Here is a 19,367-nt window from a genome sequence, read left to right on the forward strand (position 1 = left end):
CTGTAAGAACATAGATGGTGTCCAGAGGGCTCCAGGATGCTTTCTCCGTTCTAATTTGATGATTCATGCTCTGTATTCTGCTTCCTGCTACTTCAGTCAATTCTATTGAAAAAGAAAAGAATGAAGCATAATGAATACTAACGCCCATCCCTTCCCCACCCTATATCATCCTTCACTAGAGCTTTCTGAGGAAATAAACTGAAAAGGGAGGCTGTTTGCAGTAGAACTCCAAAGAGAAGATCCTTCCCAAAAGTGTTTGGTCACAGTTCTTAATACAGGTAGCAGCATATGATTGGGGAAGGAATGGTGCTTTATCAACTCTGATAACAAAATTCCTCATTGTCACTTTCCGCCCCCCTCCAGTATCATCTAGACTGTCACAGCCATCCTCCCCCCAGTCAGGCTGCCCGTCACCCACCATTCCAGCAGGTAAAGTCATTTCTCCGTCACAGAAGCACAGCAAGAAGGCGCTAAAGCAGGTAAGCAGAGCTAGTCTGTTTTTTCAGAAGTGTATTCTCATTTTACAAACGCATGGCTTTGGCAGTCCTTGGCAAGTTCTTGAAAGCTCTTACAATCTGCTCTTGTCAGGGGAATTCCATGCAGTACCCTGATTTGTGTTTAGAGGCCGAGGCACTTCCATGTATAATAATGCCTGTGGTAGGTTTTTGGTTGTTATTCTTTACACCACGTTTTTAAAGTTTCTAATTCATTCCTTCTTTGCTATGAAGTGTGTGTATGTGTTAATCATGAATAGGTATTGAATTTCAGGTTTGTTTTCTTGGGATTTATTGACATGATCAGGTTGATTTTTCTCTTTTAATATGGTATGCAGAATTATACAGCTAGACTTTGTAATTTGCTGTAATTGGAGTAACCCCTACATTTTAAAAACATGCTATTGGGGGCCGGTGCTTTGGCATAGCAGGTAAAGCCACTGCCTGAAGTGCTGGCACCCAGTATGGGTGCTGGCTCAATTCCCTACTGCTACACTTTTGATCCAACTCTCTGCTAATGTACCTGGGAAAGCAGCGAAAGATGGCCTGAGTAATTGGGCCCCTGAACTGACGTGGAAAATCTGGAAGAAGCTCCTGGCTCTTTGCTTTGGTTTGATCCAACCCTGGCCATGGCGGCCATCTGGGGAGTAAACCAGCAGATGGAAGACCTCCCTCTCTCTATCTCTGCCTTTCAAATAAATAAATAAATTTTTAATTAAAAAATCCTTTTGAATTTTCCGTGTTAAGATTTTAGTTTGAATTTTGCAGTTTTCTTGTACTATCCTTACGCAGTTTTGAAAATAGGATTGCTTTTATACCTTAAAATAAGTTGTATAGCTCTCTATAGTTTTGCAGATTTTGGAACAAGATTGTAGAAGTCATCTTTTCCTTGAAAATTCAGTAAATAAAACCTGTTAAAACTGTTTCCTGCTGTTATTTATACAGTTTTGTCTGCTATTAGTAACTTGATTTTTTTTTTTTGCTTTTTAAACCAATTTTGGAAATTTATTTTTCTTAGAAAATGGTCCACTTCTAAAATTTTCAAATATTGTTACAAACTTGTACATAGTACTTTTTTCTTTATTTCGTTTTATTTTTTTTTAATTTGAGGGAGAAAAACAGAACACTGGTCTGCTAGTTTACTCCTCAAGTACCCACAATGTTTGGAGCTGGGCCGGACCGAAGCCAGGACTTGGGAATTCTGTCCAGGTCTCCCAAATGGCTGGAAGGGACCCAACCACTTGAGTCGTCCTCTGTTACCTCCAAGAGTATTCGTTAGCAGGAAGCTGGAATCAGGAGTACAGCCAGGACTCAAACCTAGGCACTCTGATTGGGGATTCAGGTGTCCCACTGGCATCTTAACCACTGCACCAAACACCCACTTCCATAGTACGTTTTTTTTTCTTTTTTAAGATTTGTTTTATTTATTTGAAAGGCAGAGTTAGAGAGATCTTCCATCAGCTGATTGACTTCCCAAAAGCCACAATGGCCAGGGCTCGGCTAGGCCAAAGACAGGAGGCTGGAACTCCATCTGGGTCTCCCATGTGGGTGGCAGAGGCCATCCATCATCTGTTGCTTTCCCAGGCACAATAGCAGGGATCTGGATCTGAAGTGGAACAACTGGGACATGAACTAGTTAGTACTCATGGGATACTGGCGTCTCGGGCTGTAGCTTGTCCCTCTGTGCCACAACACCAACCCCCACAGTACTTTATTATGTCTCCTCCTGGTTCCTCAGTGGTGTTCATTTATAATTGATATCTTCTTTTTTCCCAACACTACTTGCCAGTGATTATCTGTGTTACCACATTTTTCAAAGAATTCACTTTGAATTGTTTTTCAAAATGCAACTGATCAATAAATATAAATTCCCCAGTAATCAGAACACCATTAAAATAACATTACTTTTATCTTCAGATTTTGGTATAGAGAATTTAATTATATCAAGCATTGGTAAGTGTGTGGGAAAATAATTACTCACTTTCTGATTGCATGTAAATTATTATAGGAACTTTGAAGAGAAATTTTGTTATTATTAAATTTTTTTAAAGATTTATTTATTCATTTGAAAGAGTTACACAGAGAGAGGAGGCAGAGAGGGAGAGAGAGAGAGAGGTCTTTCATCCTTTGGTTTACTCCCCAAATGGCCATAACAGCTGGATCTGTGCCGATCTGAAGCCAGGAGCCATGAGCTTCCTCTGAGTCTCCCACGCGGGTGCAGGGGCCTCAGGACTTGGGCCATCTTCTACTGCTTTCCCAGGGCATAGCAGAGAGCTGGATCAGAAATGAAGCAGCCAGGTCTCGAACTGGCTCCCATATGGGATGCCGGTGCTTCAGGCCATGGCATTAACCCGCTGCGCCACAGCACTGGCCCCAGTTATTAAATTTTTAAATGCATATAACCCATGATTAACCAGTTAAACAATTTGGAACTTATGTTAGAAAAATGTATATGCAAAAACACAGAAATATTTGGATTAAAGTTTATAATAGCCAGGAACTTGCAAATAACCAAATGTGATTAAATTTATTTTAGTGTGATCGTTCTGTGTGTTTGGATATGGTAAAATCACCAAGATAGAATGTTGAATTATTAGATTTTAAGTTTTACTACGACATCGTAAACATGCACATACCTACAAAATATCATAGAAATACTTTTGCACACAGCAACACACACAAACACACATATACACGTACACATACATTATACATATGTATATGTATAAAAGTGTTAATAAAAATTATGGTTAAAAGAGTTTAGCTTTGTGGGTCTTTAAAATTTATTTATTTATTTATTTATTTTTAAAGATTTATTTACTTATTTGAAAGAGTTACTCAGAAAGAGAAGGAGAGGCAGAGAGAGAGGTCTTCAATCCATTGGTTTACTCCCCAATTGGCTGCAATGGCCAGAACTGCGCCGATCCGAAGTCAGGAACCAGAGGTTCTTCTGGGTCTCTCACGTGGGTGCAGGGGCCCAAGGACTTGGGCCATCTTCTACTGCTTTCCCAGGCCATAGCAGAGAGCTGGAGAGGAAGTGGAGCAGCCAGGACTCGAACCGGTGCCCATATGGGATGCTGGCACTGTAGGCAGTGGCTTTACCCACTACGCCACAGCACTGGCCCCTAAACTTTATTTTTAAAAATTTATTGGAAAGGCAAAGTTGGAGGGAAGGAAGAGACAGAGAGAGAGGCCTTCTATCTGCTAGTTCACTCCATAAATGACTGCTATGGCCAGGGCTGTACCAGGCTCCTGGAGCTTATTCCAGGTCTCCCATATTGGTGGCAGGAGTCCAAGCACTTGGGCCATCTTCTGCTTTTCCAGACACATTAGCAGGGAGCTGAGTCAGAAGTGGAGCAGCCAGGGCCGGCACTGAGGCTCACTAGGCTAATCCTCCATCTGCGGCGCCGGTATCCCAGGTTCAAGTCCCGGTTGGGGTGCTGGATTCTGTCCCGGTTGCTCCTCTTCCAGTCCAGTTCTCTGCTGTGGCCCGGGAAGACAGTGGAGGATGGCCCAAGTGCTTGGGCCCTGCACCAGCATGGGAGACCAGGAGAAGCACCTGACTCCTGGCTTCAGATCGGCACAGTGCGCTGGCCGTAGTGGCCATTTGGAGGGTGAACCAACGGAAGGAAGACCTCTCCCTCCCTCCCTCCCTCCCTCCCTCTCTCTCTCTCTCTCTCTCTCTCTCTCACTGTCTAACTCTGTCAAAAAAAAAAAAAAAAAAAGAAGTGGAGCAGTTAGGACACCAACCAGCACCCATATGTGATGCCAGTGTTACAGAGAGCAGCTTAACCTGCTATGCCACGATGCTGCTCCCTAGCTTTGTGTTTCAATTCATTGGTAGAAATATATTCACTTATTATCTGTGTAATTAAAATTAATAGAAAATTTTAAATTGTATAGGTTTTAAAGTGTTTAAATCAGTTACTAGATACTCATAAATTTGATAAGATTAGTTACTGTCTGCCTGAGTATTTTGTAGCACTTGAATTTCTGTTTTCTTTGGAAGACTTTAAGAAATACAGAGTACTGCTTCTCCACAGGGAAAGAGGAGTATTTTCTTACACTCTGTTGACTAATTCATGACATGTATACTACTCCTAAAGTGCACTTAGACAGTCCTGAGAGCCAAATGTTATGTTTTGTGTTTTCTAAGTAGTATCAACAGGGAAAGTTATATATGTTAGGTTGTTAGTATATAAAGTAAGTCGTCTTTGCTTCCGGCATTTGCTTCTCATAGTATTTGGTGAGAAAAATTACTTTTAACATTTTTAGGGTTTTGTTGTAATTTACTAGTTTTTAAATAGAACTAGGAAATTAGTACGAAGGAGTTTTTTAATATTTGTTTATTGACTATAAAATAGACTCAAGAATAGGATTTATAAACTAGCCAATGAGGAAAAACTGCAGTTTCTGATCAGAGGGTGTATAAATTATTCTACCATCTACCATTCTACCATGTAGTTATATGTCACAGCAGAAATGGATGAGTTGTTAAGTTTTACATGAACTAAAAATTACAACACTCTGAGTAGCAATGGATGAATACTGGTGACTGCTGCATAAGAAATGTGTGAACATCTTCTAACCTGATTGCACAGCACGAGAGAGTAAGCCAGAATCAGTGGTTAAGCAGCAGTGCCCTTTTTCACACATTGTGCTTGTGCCTCATCTATTATAAATGTGGTAGGTGAATCTCAGCCCAGTGTGTGACTCTTGGGTGTTTTTCTCCATTGGTCGCTTAGAGCAAGAGAGGAGCTGTCACCACTGTGCCCATGGCATAGCTGGAGAGATGTATGAATGTAGAAGAAACTGTATTCATAAGAGAGAACAGGAAAATCAAAGTAGCCAGTTATTCCACAATTTTCTGTGTGATGGTCTTGGGGGTGTGTGTGTGTGTGTGTGAGAGAGAGAGACAGACAGACAGGTAGGTCTGCTTCACTCCCCCAAATGCCTGTAGAAGTCTGTGCTAGAATCAGAAGCCAGGAACTCCATTTATTTGTAAACCACTGAATGAGGAAAAACTATGTGCAGTTTCTAGTTAAAGGGAGTTTAAATTATTGTACCTTCCAGGTGGGCACTATGGCATAGTGGATTAAGCCACTGCCTGCAGCACTGGCATCCCATATGGGCATCAGGTCAATTCCTGGCTACTCCACTTCTGATCCAGTCCCTGCTGGTATGCTTAGGAAAGCAACGAAAAATGGCCCAGGTGCTGGATTCCCTGCACCCATGTGGAAGACCTAGAAGAAGCTACTGGCTCCTGGCTTCAGTCTGGCCCAGCTCTGGACATTGCTGCCATTTGGAGGAATGAACCAGTGGATGGAAGACCCTCTCTCCCTCTGTCTTCCTCTCTCTCCCTCTCTCATCCTCTCTCTCCCTCTCTCTCCTTCTCCCTCTCCCTCCATCTCCCTCTTCCTCTCTGTAACTCTGCCTTTCAAATAAATACATAAATCTTTTTAAAAAATTATTGTACCTTCTATACCTGTTTGTATTTATATGGTCATGGGTGGCAGAGACTTGAGCCGTAATCTGCTGCTTCCCAAGTGCTTTAGCAGGAAGTTGAGTCAGAAGCAGAATAACCAGGTCACACACCAAGCCCTCTGAGATAGTCAGACCAGTGAGTGACAGATTAACCACCTGTGCCACAATGCCACCCCTGCTGCTGCCCCCCACTTCATAATGGTCTTCAGGTTAAGACTTGAAACTGGCAACTTAGCAAAGTCATGAGTTTCCAATTTTTTCCTTAAAATTACCATCTTGGTTTCATTTTCTTTCTCTTTAACTCAAAACTTTGAGTACAAAAGAATTGTCTTTTATATTTTTATGATTATATTTTTGGGAAATCTTATTTTTTCCATTTAGTTTAAATAGTATTGCCAAGCATATTCTATAAATTATGAACCTCAGAAAAAAGAAAATGTTCTGAAGTAGCCGGAAGGAGCTGTGCTGTTCTTAGAACTAGTATTGTCTAGTCTTCCTTCCCTTCTTTCTGTGTACTGCATTGCTTTAGGTTTCTGAAGTTTGGAAGTTGGGACAAATCTCATTGTTCTTCCAGGATAACTCAAGTAGTTATTTACAACCTTTCGTTCAAATGTGGCACCTGGGTAGCATACATTAATATTTACACTTCTACAAATAAGTAATGCAAGTAGCGCTCTTGTTTGTGTAGGGCTCAGAATTCTGTTTCTGGAGACGATTGAAAACATGATCCTCTGATTATAAGATTGGGAAGTCTTTGGCTTACTGGTGAGTTTTAAGTTCTAAAAAATAAGGGACAGGCATTTGGCAAAGCAGTTAAGATGCTGCTTGGAGTGCTTGCATTTATTAGGGTGCCTGGGACCAAGTCCTCATTCCACTTGTAATTCCTGCTTCCTGCTAACACACACCCTGGGAGGCAGCTGGTGATAGCTCAGATAATTGTTTTTTTGTCACCCACATGGAAGACCCAGATTGAGTTCCCAAAAGCCTGATCCCACCCAGGCTTTTGGGGAGTAAACCAGTGAATGGAAGAGCTGTGTGTGTGTGTGTGTGAGAGAGAGAGAGAGAGAGTGAGTGTGTGTGTTTCTCTGCCTTTAAAATAATAAAAAAAGATTTTTTAATCAAAGGTATGAATGATTTTCACATTTTTAAAAAGTATGTAATCCAAAAAAGTCCAAATTCTTAAGGATAATAAGAGGCTTTATGTTTAGTTGGTTTAAGTTCTTCATTGCTTTGATAGATTTCAGAGAAGCTGGATGATCCACATGCTTCTCACCATTTAAAAAGAATTCATGTGTCTTCTATTATTACTGAAATCTGATTTGTTTTGTTTCTTACAGTCAGTTTTTTCTTTATAGGCTCTAAAGCAGCAACAGCAAAAGAAACAGCAGCAGCAATGCAGGTCCAGCATGTCCATCTCCTCCAACCAGCATCTCTCTCTCAAGAATGTCAAGACCACCACTGATCCTGCACCTGCTAAACCCGGTATGCAGTCTGGGCACTTCTTCATTGGAAAATGTTTTTCCTAGGGATTTGTGTTGGTTTCCCAAATTTATATTCTACATCACTTATTCTTAACTTACTGTATTTACTTATGCAATTCTTAGACTGTTGTATCATCAATGTAAATCCTTCCAGGATAAAAGGGAAATTTTTTATGTAAAACAATCCTGCAGTTATTTTGAAGAAGTATCACCAGAATTTGAGTGCGAGAATGAAATCCGACTGACTTCTAAGATGCCTGACCTAATCATGTGTGAGGGCTTCTAGTAAATCTTGAACAGTTGATGTTTTCATGGAACACCAGGTAGAGCTCCTCACCAGTTCTCTCCTTGACAAACAGAAAGCTTTCTCAGGAACTCAGACCGCCTTGGCTTCCACTGGACTTGTCTATATGATCTTTGGATTTTCTGTTATTCTTGTATTTGTTTATTTTGTTTTTAACTTGAACTGACCTGGATATAGACTTTGTGCTATATTACATATCAGTTTGATGCGATAAACTGATTTCTGTGAGCCTGCCAGTCTTAGTCTGAGTCTCGCAGAATTTTGTGTTTTTATTAGAGAGGAAATGTACCACCAAAAGCCAACAGTATGCTGAGAGAAGCGAAGGGATTTTATTTTACTTTTTGACTTTACATTACCTTCTACATACATGACTCCATTTCGCTAGTGTTGAATGAATGTTTGACTGATGGTTGATTTCTGTCTGTAACCTTAGTGCAACTAGTCTTTACCTTTTTTCCCCCAGCAATATGGGAAGGAAAGCAAGCTGACGGACAGTCAAGCAGCCCCCAGAACTCAAACTCCAGCTTTTCTTCTTCAGCCAAAGTGGAAAGCCCCTTGCTAGGCTTGGGGAAGAAGGCTTTCCAGAGGTCTGACAGACTCCACACAAGTAAGTTAGTTTATGAAGACTGGTTTCTCACTGCATGATTTATCAACTGGATATTTGAAATTCATCAACTGTTTGGCTTAGGTTTAGAGCCTGATTTGAGTTACACAGCAAAGATTAGACATAGTTTCTGTTACTGACATAAGTACTTGTAAGAAATGAAGCCGGTCGGCGCCGTGGCTCACTAGGCTAATCCTCTGCCTGCGGCACCGGCACCCAGGTTCTTGTCCCGGTTTCTCCTCTTCCAGTCCAGCTCTCTGCTGTGGCCTGGGAAGGCAGTGGAGGATGGCCCAAGTGCTTGGGCCCTGCACCCACATGGGAGACCAGGAGGAAGCGCCTGGCTCCTGGCTTCAGATTGGCACAGCGCGCCAGCCGTGGCGTCCATTTGGGGGGTGAACCAACAGAAAAGGAAGACCTTTCTCTCTGTCTCTCTCACTGTCCACTCTGCCTGTCAAAAAAAAAAGAAAAAAGAAAAGAAAGAAAGAAAGAAAGAAATGAAGCAAAGCGTGAACAGAATTGATTCAGTGTGTCTTTCCCCTTACTTGTTAGTCCCTATTTGCCTTTGAGCTCTTAATTTTTTTCTTGTCCCCTCCCCTTACCAGACTCTCAGAGAAAGATCTGTTATCAGCCATTTTGTGAATTTTTTTCTCTTTATGCCAATAGGTTGCTTTGTCCAGTGTTAGTTACATTTTCTTTTTCTGTATGCAAAAAGATAGTGAAATGTAACCAATTGTTTTTGTTCTGCTCCTTCTGAAATCCCACTAAGGTAAGATTGTGGAAATAATGAAGGTTAAATACAGGTGAAGAAGGCAAGGAGACATCAGTTGGGCAGGTAATGTAAGAGATGTTGGAAACAGAAACCAGGAGCAAAGAACTTAAATTGGGTCTCCCACATGGGTGTCAGAGGACAACTACTTGAGTCATCATCACTGCCTTGTAGGTACACATTAGCAGGAAAGCCAGAATCAGGAGTGGAGCTGGGACTGGAATCCAGGCAGCTGATAAGGGGATGCAGGTGTGCCAAGCCGTGTCTTAACCATTAGGCCAAATGTTGCCCCTGTGTAGCTTGTTTTAATATCAGTAAAATTCTTAGTACAAAGATACTCAAGAAGTTCGTGGAGGGGCGGCTGTTTGAACTGGGGATAAAGATGATGACAGCTTCCCCCACTGACCTATTCCACCTGAATCCTAGTGCCTCCATTTGGTAATGTGACTCTGGCCCCTGACTTTAGCTTTCTCCTAATGCAGATTGTGGGAAGCAATGTTGATGGCTTAAGTAATTGGGTCGCTGTCCTCCACCTGGGAGACCTGGAGTGAATTCCCAGCACCTAGCCTCAACCTGGTTCAGTGAATCAGCAGATGGGAATGTTTTCTTTTTCAGTCCCCAACCCTTACCCTCATTGCTCTGCCTCTCAATAATTTTTTAAAGATAAGTTTATATGGTATAAAAAATTTTGAGGAGCTGACCCTGTGGCACAGTAGGTTAATCCTCCGCCTGCAGCGTCAGCATCCCATATGGTCTCTGGGCTCTGTTTCTAGTCCTGGCTGCTCCTCTTCCAATCCAGCTCTCTGCTATGGCCTGGGAAAGCAGCAGAAGGTGGTCCAAGTCCTTGGGCCCCTGCAGCCACATGGGGGAACCAGAGGAAGCTCTTGGCTCCTGGCTCCTGGCTTCGGATTGGCCTAGCTCCGACCATTGTGGCCATCTGGGGAGCGACCAGTGGATGGAAGACCTCTCTCTGTCTCTCATTCTCACTGTCTGTAACTCTACCTCTCCAGTAAATAAATAAGATCTTTTTAAAAATTTTGAAATTTATGCATACTTCTTTATAATACACATTTCCCGTGAATGTTTGAAGAGACATCCTATAGTTTTACATCACATAGTCAGAAAAATAAACATAACTTAAACAAAAAAAAAGGTAAGGCAATTTTACCAAAATTAGAGGCCTTAAATTAGCCACTTTGAGGTACATAAAAGTATCTTCGGAGTATACTTTAACCAGTATGGAGAATAATTTATAGCTGCCCCTCAAGTCTCACTAAAGAAGTTAAGTTCAGATTTTAACTAAAAGTTCGGTTCAGATGTGAAGGCACAGCGAATGCAAAAACAGTGAAATCTATTCAAGGCACACTGATGTTGCCAGATTCCATGAGCTACGTATGGGAAAGGAAGACAGGTGTTGCTTTCCAACCTGTTAGGGGCATTGCAGCATTGTTGTTATTTTCTTAAGACTTATTTATTTATTTGAAAGGTAGAGTTATACAGAGAGAGAGAGAGAGACAGATTTTCCATCCACTGGTTTGTTTCCCAAATAGCCAAAACAGCTGGGCTGGTCTGAAGCCAGGAACCAGGAGCTTCTTCTGGGTCTCCCCAGTGGGTGGCAGGGGCCCGAAGACTTGGGCCATCTTCCATTGCCTTTTGCAGCATTGTTTATACAAATATTGGTAAGCACTCATGTGATCATTAGTGGGAGACTGAATTTCTCAGATTTTTCCTGTTTGGTCCACATTCTTTGTCCTCATTCTTCCTGTTTGTTCATTTTTTAAGGACTTATTTTTGTTTATTTGAAAGGCAGAGTTACAGAGGGAAGGAGGGGAGACAGAAAGACAGGTCTTCTACCCACTAGTTCACTCCCCAAATGGCTATAGCGGCTGAGGCTAGTCCAGGGCAAAGCCAGGAGCAAGTAGCTTTTTCTGGGTCTTCCATGTGGTTGCAGGGCCCAAGCACTTGGGCCGTCTTCCGCTGCTTTCTCAGGGACACAAGCAGGGAGCTAGATCAGAAGTGGAGCAGCCAGGAATTGAACTTGTGCCCAATTGGGATGTCTGAATGTGCTTATGATTAGTAAACTGAATTTTTTTTTAAGATTTATTTATTTACTTGAAAGTCGGAGTTACACAGTGAGAGAAGGAGAGGCAGAGAGAGAAAGAGAGAGAGGTCTTCCATCCCATGGTTCACTCCCCAATTGGCCGCAATGGCTGGAGCTGCTCTGTTCAGAAACCAGGAACCAGGAGCTTCTTCCAAAGGCTTGGGCCATCCTTCACTGCCTTCCCAGGTGTCGCTCCCCCTCTTCATGGAGGAACGACACTAAACCCTGCCTAGGCTTCATATCCGAGTCACGGCACCATTATGTCGCTCCCCCTCTTCGTGGAGGAACGACACAGGACCCTGCGCTGTTCTTTTGTCTGCTCGGCCCTCCCCGGGTTTGCTGCTGGTTCTTCCCGGGTTGGCTACCGTCCCTTCCACCTCCATGGAAGGGCGGTTCCCCCTGCCACTTTCCCCACTTCCGCGGGGGAGCGGCACACCGCCGGCCGGCTCTCTCGGGGCCTGCACAGGTGTTCCTTCAGATAGATGTTCCTTTTAGATGTTCCTCATGCATGTTGTCTCTCTCCTCCTTTATAGTCCTCTTCCACCAATCCCAACTCTGCTACCCACACGCCGAGTATGCTGCTCTCCTCCAATCAGGAGCAGGTCCTGCTGTTTATTGGTTGAACTGGAGGCAGCTGTGTAGAAGCTGTTTCCTCCTCTCCCAGCGCCATATTGTGGGAGAGCAGATGCATAGAATAAGTCTTAATTCCAGTAACTTAGTCTAGTCCGAGTTGCTCCCAGTTGCTCCCCACACCCAGGCAACAGCAAAGAGCTGGATTGGAAGTGGAGCAGCCAGGACTTGAACTGGTGCCCATATGGGATGCCGGCACTGCAGGTGGTGGCTTTGCCCGCTATGCCACAGCGCCGAACCCAGTAAACTGAATAAATTGCCTTTGCTTGTTTTCCTTTGACTTTTTCTTATTAATTTGTAAATTCACTTTCCTATGAAGAATAGTATCTTTTGTCACATCTGGCAAATGTTTTTCCAAGTTAGTCTTTGATTTATATGTTGTTGTTGTTTTTCATTTACATTTTAAATCCTTTGTGTACTCAAATCATTTTTTTTTAAAGACTGTAAACCTATTATGGACAGATTTACTGAAACTGCTAAGCTATAGAATTATTACATTTTTAGATGTGCAAATTAAAATCAGTAAAACAAATTCTAATAGGAAGAAGAAAAGGGTATCATGATCATTGGTTGATTTTGGTTTTCAGCTTTGTTAGACATTCTGTGTATTTGTCATTTATCAGAAACCTCTTCAGTTTATCTTGGGAAAGAATCTAGTCTAGCAAAAGATGCACTTTACAGACCTTGTCCTGTTTTTACAGAGATGATAAGTTATGTTCCATATCCTCTGTAGTGAACAAGACTTGATTTGTTAGTCTTAGAAGACATTTCTAAGATCCTTATGTGTTAGCCTTCTCCACAGTGTGGTGCTTAGCTAAGTGCTGGTTTTTGCACTGCACAGCGATCTATAGTTCAGGTAGAAAGAGGGCTGTGAAAGAAGCCTAAATGATTCTTTTCTGTGTTTTTTAGGGCAAATGAAAAGGACTAAATGTGCTGACATTGATGTTGAGACACCGGACTCCATTCTGGTTAATACAAATCTGCGAGCACTGATCAACAAACACACTTTCTCAGTCCTTCCTGGAGACTGCCAACAGCGACTGCTTCTACTGCTTCCAGAGGTAGATCGACAGGTGCGTCATTTCAAACATATGCAATTTGAAACCTTTCTGGAGCTTCCTTTACACAGCACCTTTAGAAACTGCTTATGGTTTTTTAAAATAGTTTTTTAGGTATGCCTGTAAGAAAGTGGTATCATTCTTTAAAGATTTCTTTAAAAGACAGAAAGATCTTCCGTATACTGGTTCACTTTCAGATGGCCACAATGGCTGGGACTAACCAGGCCAAAGCCAGGAATCCAAGATCTTCTTCCAGGTCTCCCATATGAGTGGCAGGGGAACTTTTGTACCAAGATGTCAAGTTCACACAACAAATTTGACTAGGTACCGTATTAGGACATAGAATACAGGTTCAGGGGCCGGCACTGTGGTAAAGCTGCTGCCTGTGGTGCTGGCATCCCGTATGGGCACTGGTTTGACACCCAGATGCTCTGCTTCTGATCCAGCTCCCTGCTAATAAGCCTGGGAAAGCAGCAGAAGATGGCCCAAATGTTTGGGCCCCTGCACCCAAATGGGAGACCAGGAAGAAGCTCTTGGCTTTGGATCGATCCAGCTCTAGATGTTGCAGCCATTTGGGGAGTGAACCATCGGATGGACAACTTTCTCTCTCTAACTCTCTAACTCTCTAACTCTGCCTTTCAAATAAATAAATAAATATTTTAAAAATAAATAAAAATGTTTAAAAAATAATTTAAAAAAAGAATACAGATTCAGGAGGAAGAGTTGTCTTGGTCCTGTATAAGCAGGATTTAGGCCAATGCCTCATGAGTCCAGATAAATAGATGCATTTAGAACGGCATGCAACATGGAATAACAGTGATAGAATTGAGTGTTCATTATTTATATTCTTTTTGTGAATTTTTTTCTAAGGAAATATTTATTGCTTTGGTAATACAGAAGTTAAAATACAGTATGTTATATTTTAAAAACAAAAAAATAACAGGAAGTGCCAAAGGTTTGGGACCAAAGAGCTCTCACTTGATCAGGAATAAAGCAAAGCTTTCATCAAGGAAAGAGTAACTGGCAAGTTACTGCCCCTTCTGTTCTTCTGCTTTCTTTTTTTTTTTCCTTATATTTTTCTTTTTTGAAAAAGTATTATTATTATTTTTTTTTTTACAAACCCTTGTGTCAAGGGCTGACTTTCAATAGATCTCAGTGAGCGAGCTGCTCTGCTACGCACAAAACCCTGTGTTCTTCTGTTTTCTCCTCTGAGGAAGGAAGATGGGACCTTTATGGTTTTCTAAGGTTTATTTACTTCTTGGATTTTTATTTTTTTAAAGAATTATTTTATTTATTTGAAAGAGTTACAGAGAGAGGTAGAGCCAGAAAGAGAGGTCTTCCATCTGCTGGTTCACTCCCTAACTGACCGCAGTGGCCAGAGCTGAGCTGATTCGAATCCAGGAGCCAAGAGCTTCTTCCAGGTCTCCCACAAGGGTGCAGGGCCCCAAGGAGTTGGACTGCTTTCCCAGGCCATAGCAGAGAACTGGATCAGAAGTGGAGCCACCAGGACCCAAACTGGTGCCTATATGAGATGCCAGCTCTGCAGGCTGGGGCTTTAACCCACTGTGCCACAGCGCCGGCCCCTAAAAATTCATTATTATTTCCAAACACCTACTATGGTCTGAGTAATGTGTGATAGGTTCCTTCTTTTTACCTATTTAATATCGTTGTAGAAACAAGATGAGAGGAAGGTGTTTTCTGTTATTTTTAATAAAGGGACTAGTTTTATTGCATAACTTGTAGTAAGAGGTAGACAGAGAATAAGTCCATTACAGTTTATTGACTATAAAGTCAAAACAAAATCCCTCTAATTCTGAAAATTGTCTTTCTACTAGACCTCATTGGTACCAATTTCATAATGCTGTGAATCGTCCTGTGTCAAAGCACGTCAGAGTCTGTTATCCCAGGAATCCAAATGAGTCAAGTATTCGTCCAGCACTGGGGACTAAGACGTGAAACTGTCCTTCCCAGGGACTGCCTTTACCTCCTTCACTCCTCTTGGAGACGTTGTAGCTCAGGGAGTCCAGGTTCTTGCTTAGAACGTGTTGGGAGACTGAAGTTTCAGCAGTGTTTGAGGACTGTCTTTGAGAGTTAACTCTGACCATTTTTGAAGACTCAGGGTAATTAGGCTAGCAGTAACGATAAAGGACCTAACCAGGGCTGATTTCTGGGACACTAATGACAGTTCCTCAGAGTTGTCTTCAGTTTGAAGGCCCTTGTGCTCTCACTGTATGTGGAGGCTGGATTCTGTTGTTGCTGGGAAAACTGCAGCCTGTGACGCCGACATCCCATATGGGCACTGGTTCATGTCCCAGCTGCTCCACTTCCGATTCAGCTCCCTGCTTATGGCCTTGGAAAAGCAGTGGATGATGACCCAGCTGTTTGGGCCCCTGCCACCCATGTAGGAGACCCAGATGAAGCTCCTGGCTCAGCCCTGGCTGTTATGGCCATCTAGGGGGTACATCAGCTGATAGAAGATCTCTCTCTACCTGTCTTTCCCTCTCTCTCTGTAACTCTTTCAAATAAATAAATCTTTAAAAATAAATTAAGTAAAGGTAGAGAGAAAGAAGTGTTCCATCCATCAGTTCACCCCCCAAATGCCAACAAAAGCCAGGACTGGAGTCTGGAACTGGAACTCTCTGTGGGTCTCGCACAAGGGGTAGCAGGAACCCTACCATTGAGCCATCACCTGCTGCTTCCCAGGGAACGTATTAGCTGGAAGTAGGATTGCAAACAGAACTGGCACTCAAACCAATCACTTTGATACAGGATGCTGGCATATCCCAAGCAGTGTCTTAAGTGATGTGCTTAACACTGGCCCCTGCATTTTGCTTTTTAATCCATCTAGATTCAGGGTTTGGGGGTTATTCAACCTTCCCTCCTCCCCCAAGGCTAAACTGTATTCAGCTTTTTTTTCTTCCTTTTTTTAAATATTTATTTTATTTATTATTTTAAACTGTTACAGAGAGAGGTAGGGACAGAGAGAGGTCTTCCATCTGCTGGTTCGCTCCCCAAATGGCTGCCACAGCCAGAGCTGTGCTGATCCCAAGCCAGGAGCCAGGAGCTTCTTCCGTGTTTCCTATGTGGATGCAGGGATACAAGCACTTGGGCCATCCTCTGCTGCTTTCCCAGGCACAGTAGCAGGGAGCTGGATGGAAAGTGGAGCAACCAGGACTTGAACCAGCACCCATATGGGATGCCAACACTGTAGGCGAGGGGGTTAATCCACTGCACCACAGCGCCAGCCCCTGTATTCATCTTCTTAAAGACTCTTTGTGGGATTCCAACATCCGTATCAGAGTGCCTGAATTCAGTACTTACCTCTGGCTCCTGTGTCCAGCTTTCTGCTAATGCAGACTCGGGAGGCAGCAGTGATGGCTCATGCAGGTGGTTTCCTGCCACCCATGTGGGAGACCTGGATTAAGTTCCTGGCTCCTGGCTTCATCCCAGCTCAGTCATGGCATTTGGATAGTAAACTAGTGGATGGAAGCACTGTCAATTTGTCTGCCTCTCAGGTCTAACCAATATAACTAAAAGACTCTTTTCATAGATAATCACTGTATTTCAGGCAGGTCATGGGCAGACCACTGCTGACAGTACACAGCTACTCTCAAACTCCCCCCTTCAGTGGACTATCAAAATCAGAAGACCACTGTACAACCCAGTGGAGGCTTTATTCGATGCTCTCAACAGGAGAAGTTTAGAGTGAGCGTTGACCTTTCACATTTAGCTTGTTAACAGCTTAGCATAAGCAACCTTGACTTTCAGGAAATGAAATGAAAGTGGAAGCATTGTCAATCGAAATCCACGGTCTAAAAAAGAACTGTTTCTTTTGAGGGACACCATCTCTGTGCTGTGAGTGTTAACTCCTGATGGCCTGTCCTGTTGGTCTCAGATTTTTGAGTCAAATCCCAACAGGTCCCTAGGTTTCAGGGAGTTAAGTCTATGAGAAAGACTGACAGGGAGAAAGTCATAAAAACAAATTTAAATTTTAATTTTTCCACACCACAGGTGTTTTTGTGTGTTTCGGTGGCAGGGAAACCCATTCCTCCTGGATGTCAAGACGTCTTTCAACTAGAAGGGAGATTTTCTTCCACCTCAGTCTAGCTTTGGAGACATTCTGTTATGACCTAGGCCCCTTCCCCCAGTACAACAGTGGCGTGTTCTGTGTGCTGGCAACATAACTTAAAAAAAAAGCAGAGGGGCCAGCATTGTTGGGCAGCAGGTTAAACCTCTTTATACCTCCAACACCAACACCTGTATCAGAGCTTTGGTTTGAGTCCTGGCTGCTCCACTTCCAATCTAACCTGGGTCATCATCCACTCCCTTCCCAGGCACCTTAGTGGAAAGTGCTCGTTTCTTCTCAAGATTACTTTTTTTTTAATTTATATATTTGAAAGTCAGAGTTATACAGAGAGAGGAGAGGCGGGGGGGGGGGGGGGTCTTCCATCTGCTGGTTCACTCCCCAGTTGTCTGCAATTGGCTGGAGCTGTGCCAATCCGAAGCCAGGAGCTTCTTCCAAGTCTTCCCACCCTGGTGCAGGGGCCCAAGCATGTGGGCCATCTTCTGCAGCTTTCCCAGGCCATAGCAGAGAGCTGCATTGGAAGTGGAGCAGCCGGGACTCAAACTGGCACCTGTATGAGATGCCAGCATTGCAGGCGGTGGCTTTACTCACTACACCACAGCACTGGCCCCTCAGTGTTACTTTCTGCTGAATGGATAGCGAGTTGTTCCCAGCACTACCTATTTACGTATTATATAACCACCTTTTTCATTCTAATGCCAATTATGAGAGTTTTGATTGCAATCATTTGGTTTGTTTAATAATCTGAAAGACAATCCTCTATCCCAGTTTTTCTAAACTGTTTTTCCATGTGAATTTTCAGATTGTTTTATTGAGTTCATGAAAAATCTGTTTAGGGATTCTGATAGAATACTAGATTACAATTTTGGAGAGAATAACTACTTTTATATTAAGTTTTCCCACTCAGGTTTTTTAGTTCTTATATTTTATGCCCTTAAATAAGATTTTAGGTTTTACATTATTTATTAAGAATTTTAAAACCATTTGGCAGATCATCACAAATCAAGTCAATAGATACATTATGGGGAAATACTTAAAGAATTATTTATTTTACTTGAAAGTCTCAGTTACACAGAAAGAGGAGAGGCAAAGAGAGAGGGAGAGTGAGAGAATGAGAGGTCTTTCACTGCTGGTTCACTCCCCAGATGGCCACAATGGCCGGAGCTGCGCCGATCTGAAGCCAGGAGCCAGGAGCTTCTTCTGGGTCTCCCATGTGGGTACAGGGGCCCAAGCACTTGGGCCATCTTCTACTGCTTTCCCAGGCCATAGCAGAGAGCTGGATCGGAGTGGAGCAGCTGGGACTCGAACCGGTGCATTTGGGATGCTGGCACCGCAGGCAGCGGCTTTACCCACTATGCCACAGCACTGGCCCCAGGGGAAATATTTTTAATTTAATTTATTTGAGAGATGGAGACAGATCTTCCACAGCTAGTTGACTCCCAAAATATCCACAGTAGCCAGGGCTGAGCCAGGCTAAAGCCAAGTGCCTGGAACTCAATCAAGGTCTTCCCTTGTGAGGGTCAGAGATCCAAGTACTTGGGTCATCACGTCCTACCTCCCAAGATGTTCATTAGCAGAAAGCTGGATTCTGGAGCAGAGCTGGGACTTGAACTTAAGCATTACAGTATGAGATTCAGGCACTCCAAGTGATGTCTTAATGGATATTAAGAAATTCCACTCTGAGGGAAAATAAAGATTGATTGATTGATTGATTGATTTAAAAGGCAGAGTTGCAGATAGAGACAGAAAGAGACATCTTCCATCTGCTGGTTTACTCCCCAAATGGCTACTGTGGCCAGAGCTGGACCAACCCAAAGTTGGGTGCCTGGAGTTTCTTCTGGATCTCCCACGTGGGTAGAAGGACCCCGAAGACTGTACCATCTTCCTCAGCTTTCCCAGGTGCATTAGCAGGGAGCTGGATTCAAAGTGTAGCAGCCACAACTCAAATAGGTGCCCATATGGAATGCTGGCACTGCAGCCAGTGGCTTTACCCATTAGGCCACAGCGCTGACCCCTCCATGTTTAATATTTAAAGGACCTCACAAATAAATAATAAAAATAAGCAGGTGTTTAGCCTAGATGTGAAGACACTGTGTCCTATATCAGAGTGCCTGCTTTTAATTCCAAACTTCTGATTCCAGCTTCCTTCTAATGCATACCCTGGGAGGCATTGGTGATAGGTCGAATAATTGGGTTCCTCCCACCCACGTGGAAGACCTGGGTTGAGTTCCTGGCTATCAGGCATTTGGGGTATAAACCAACAGATGGGAGATCTCTCTCTTCTGCATCCATCTCTCTGCCTCTCAAATGGTTAATATTAAAGAATAAAAGAAAAAAAGCAACCTAATAGAAAAATGAGAA

The 19,367-nt window shown here is 42.9% G+C and overlaps 1 protein-coding gene across 14 annotated transcripts in view; it reads left to right on the top strand.

The window, feature by feature from the left end:
* The window catches only part of ASXL2 (ASXL transcriptional regulator 2), a 175,283-nt gene that overhangs the window by 126,897 nt on the left and 29,019 nt on the right, over positions 1-19,367 (top strand). For 12 of the 14 annotated variants that reach the window (XR_011386742.1, XR_007918310.2, XM_051843112.2 and 9 more), the window contains 4 exons: positions 364-479; positions 7,334-7,460; positions 8,227-8,370; positions 12,774-12,937. Coding sequence is in view for 12 of the 14 variants with exons in the window: in XM_051843112.2 (XP_051699072.2) it covers positions 364-479; positions 7,334-7,460; positions 8,227-8,370; positions 12,774-12,937 (551 nt within the window). In the remaining 2 variants the exon portion in view is untranslated. Of the gene's footprint in view, positions 1-179; positions 279-363; positions 480-7,333; positions 7,461-8,226; positions 8,371-12,773; positions 12,938-19,367 lie in introns of all 14 variants that reach the window. The other 2 variants (XM_051843118.2, XM_008254672.4) reach the window with 1 other exon arrangement.

Source organism: Oryctolagus cuniculus, chromosome 2 (assembly GCF_964237555.1).
Source record: "Oryctolagus cuniculus chromosome 2, mOryCun1.1, whole genome shotgun sequence".
NCBI lineage: Eukaryota > Metazoa > Chordata > Mammalia > Lagomorpha > Leporidae > Oryctolagus > Oryctolagus cuniculus.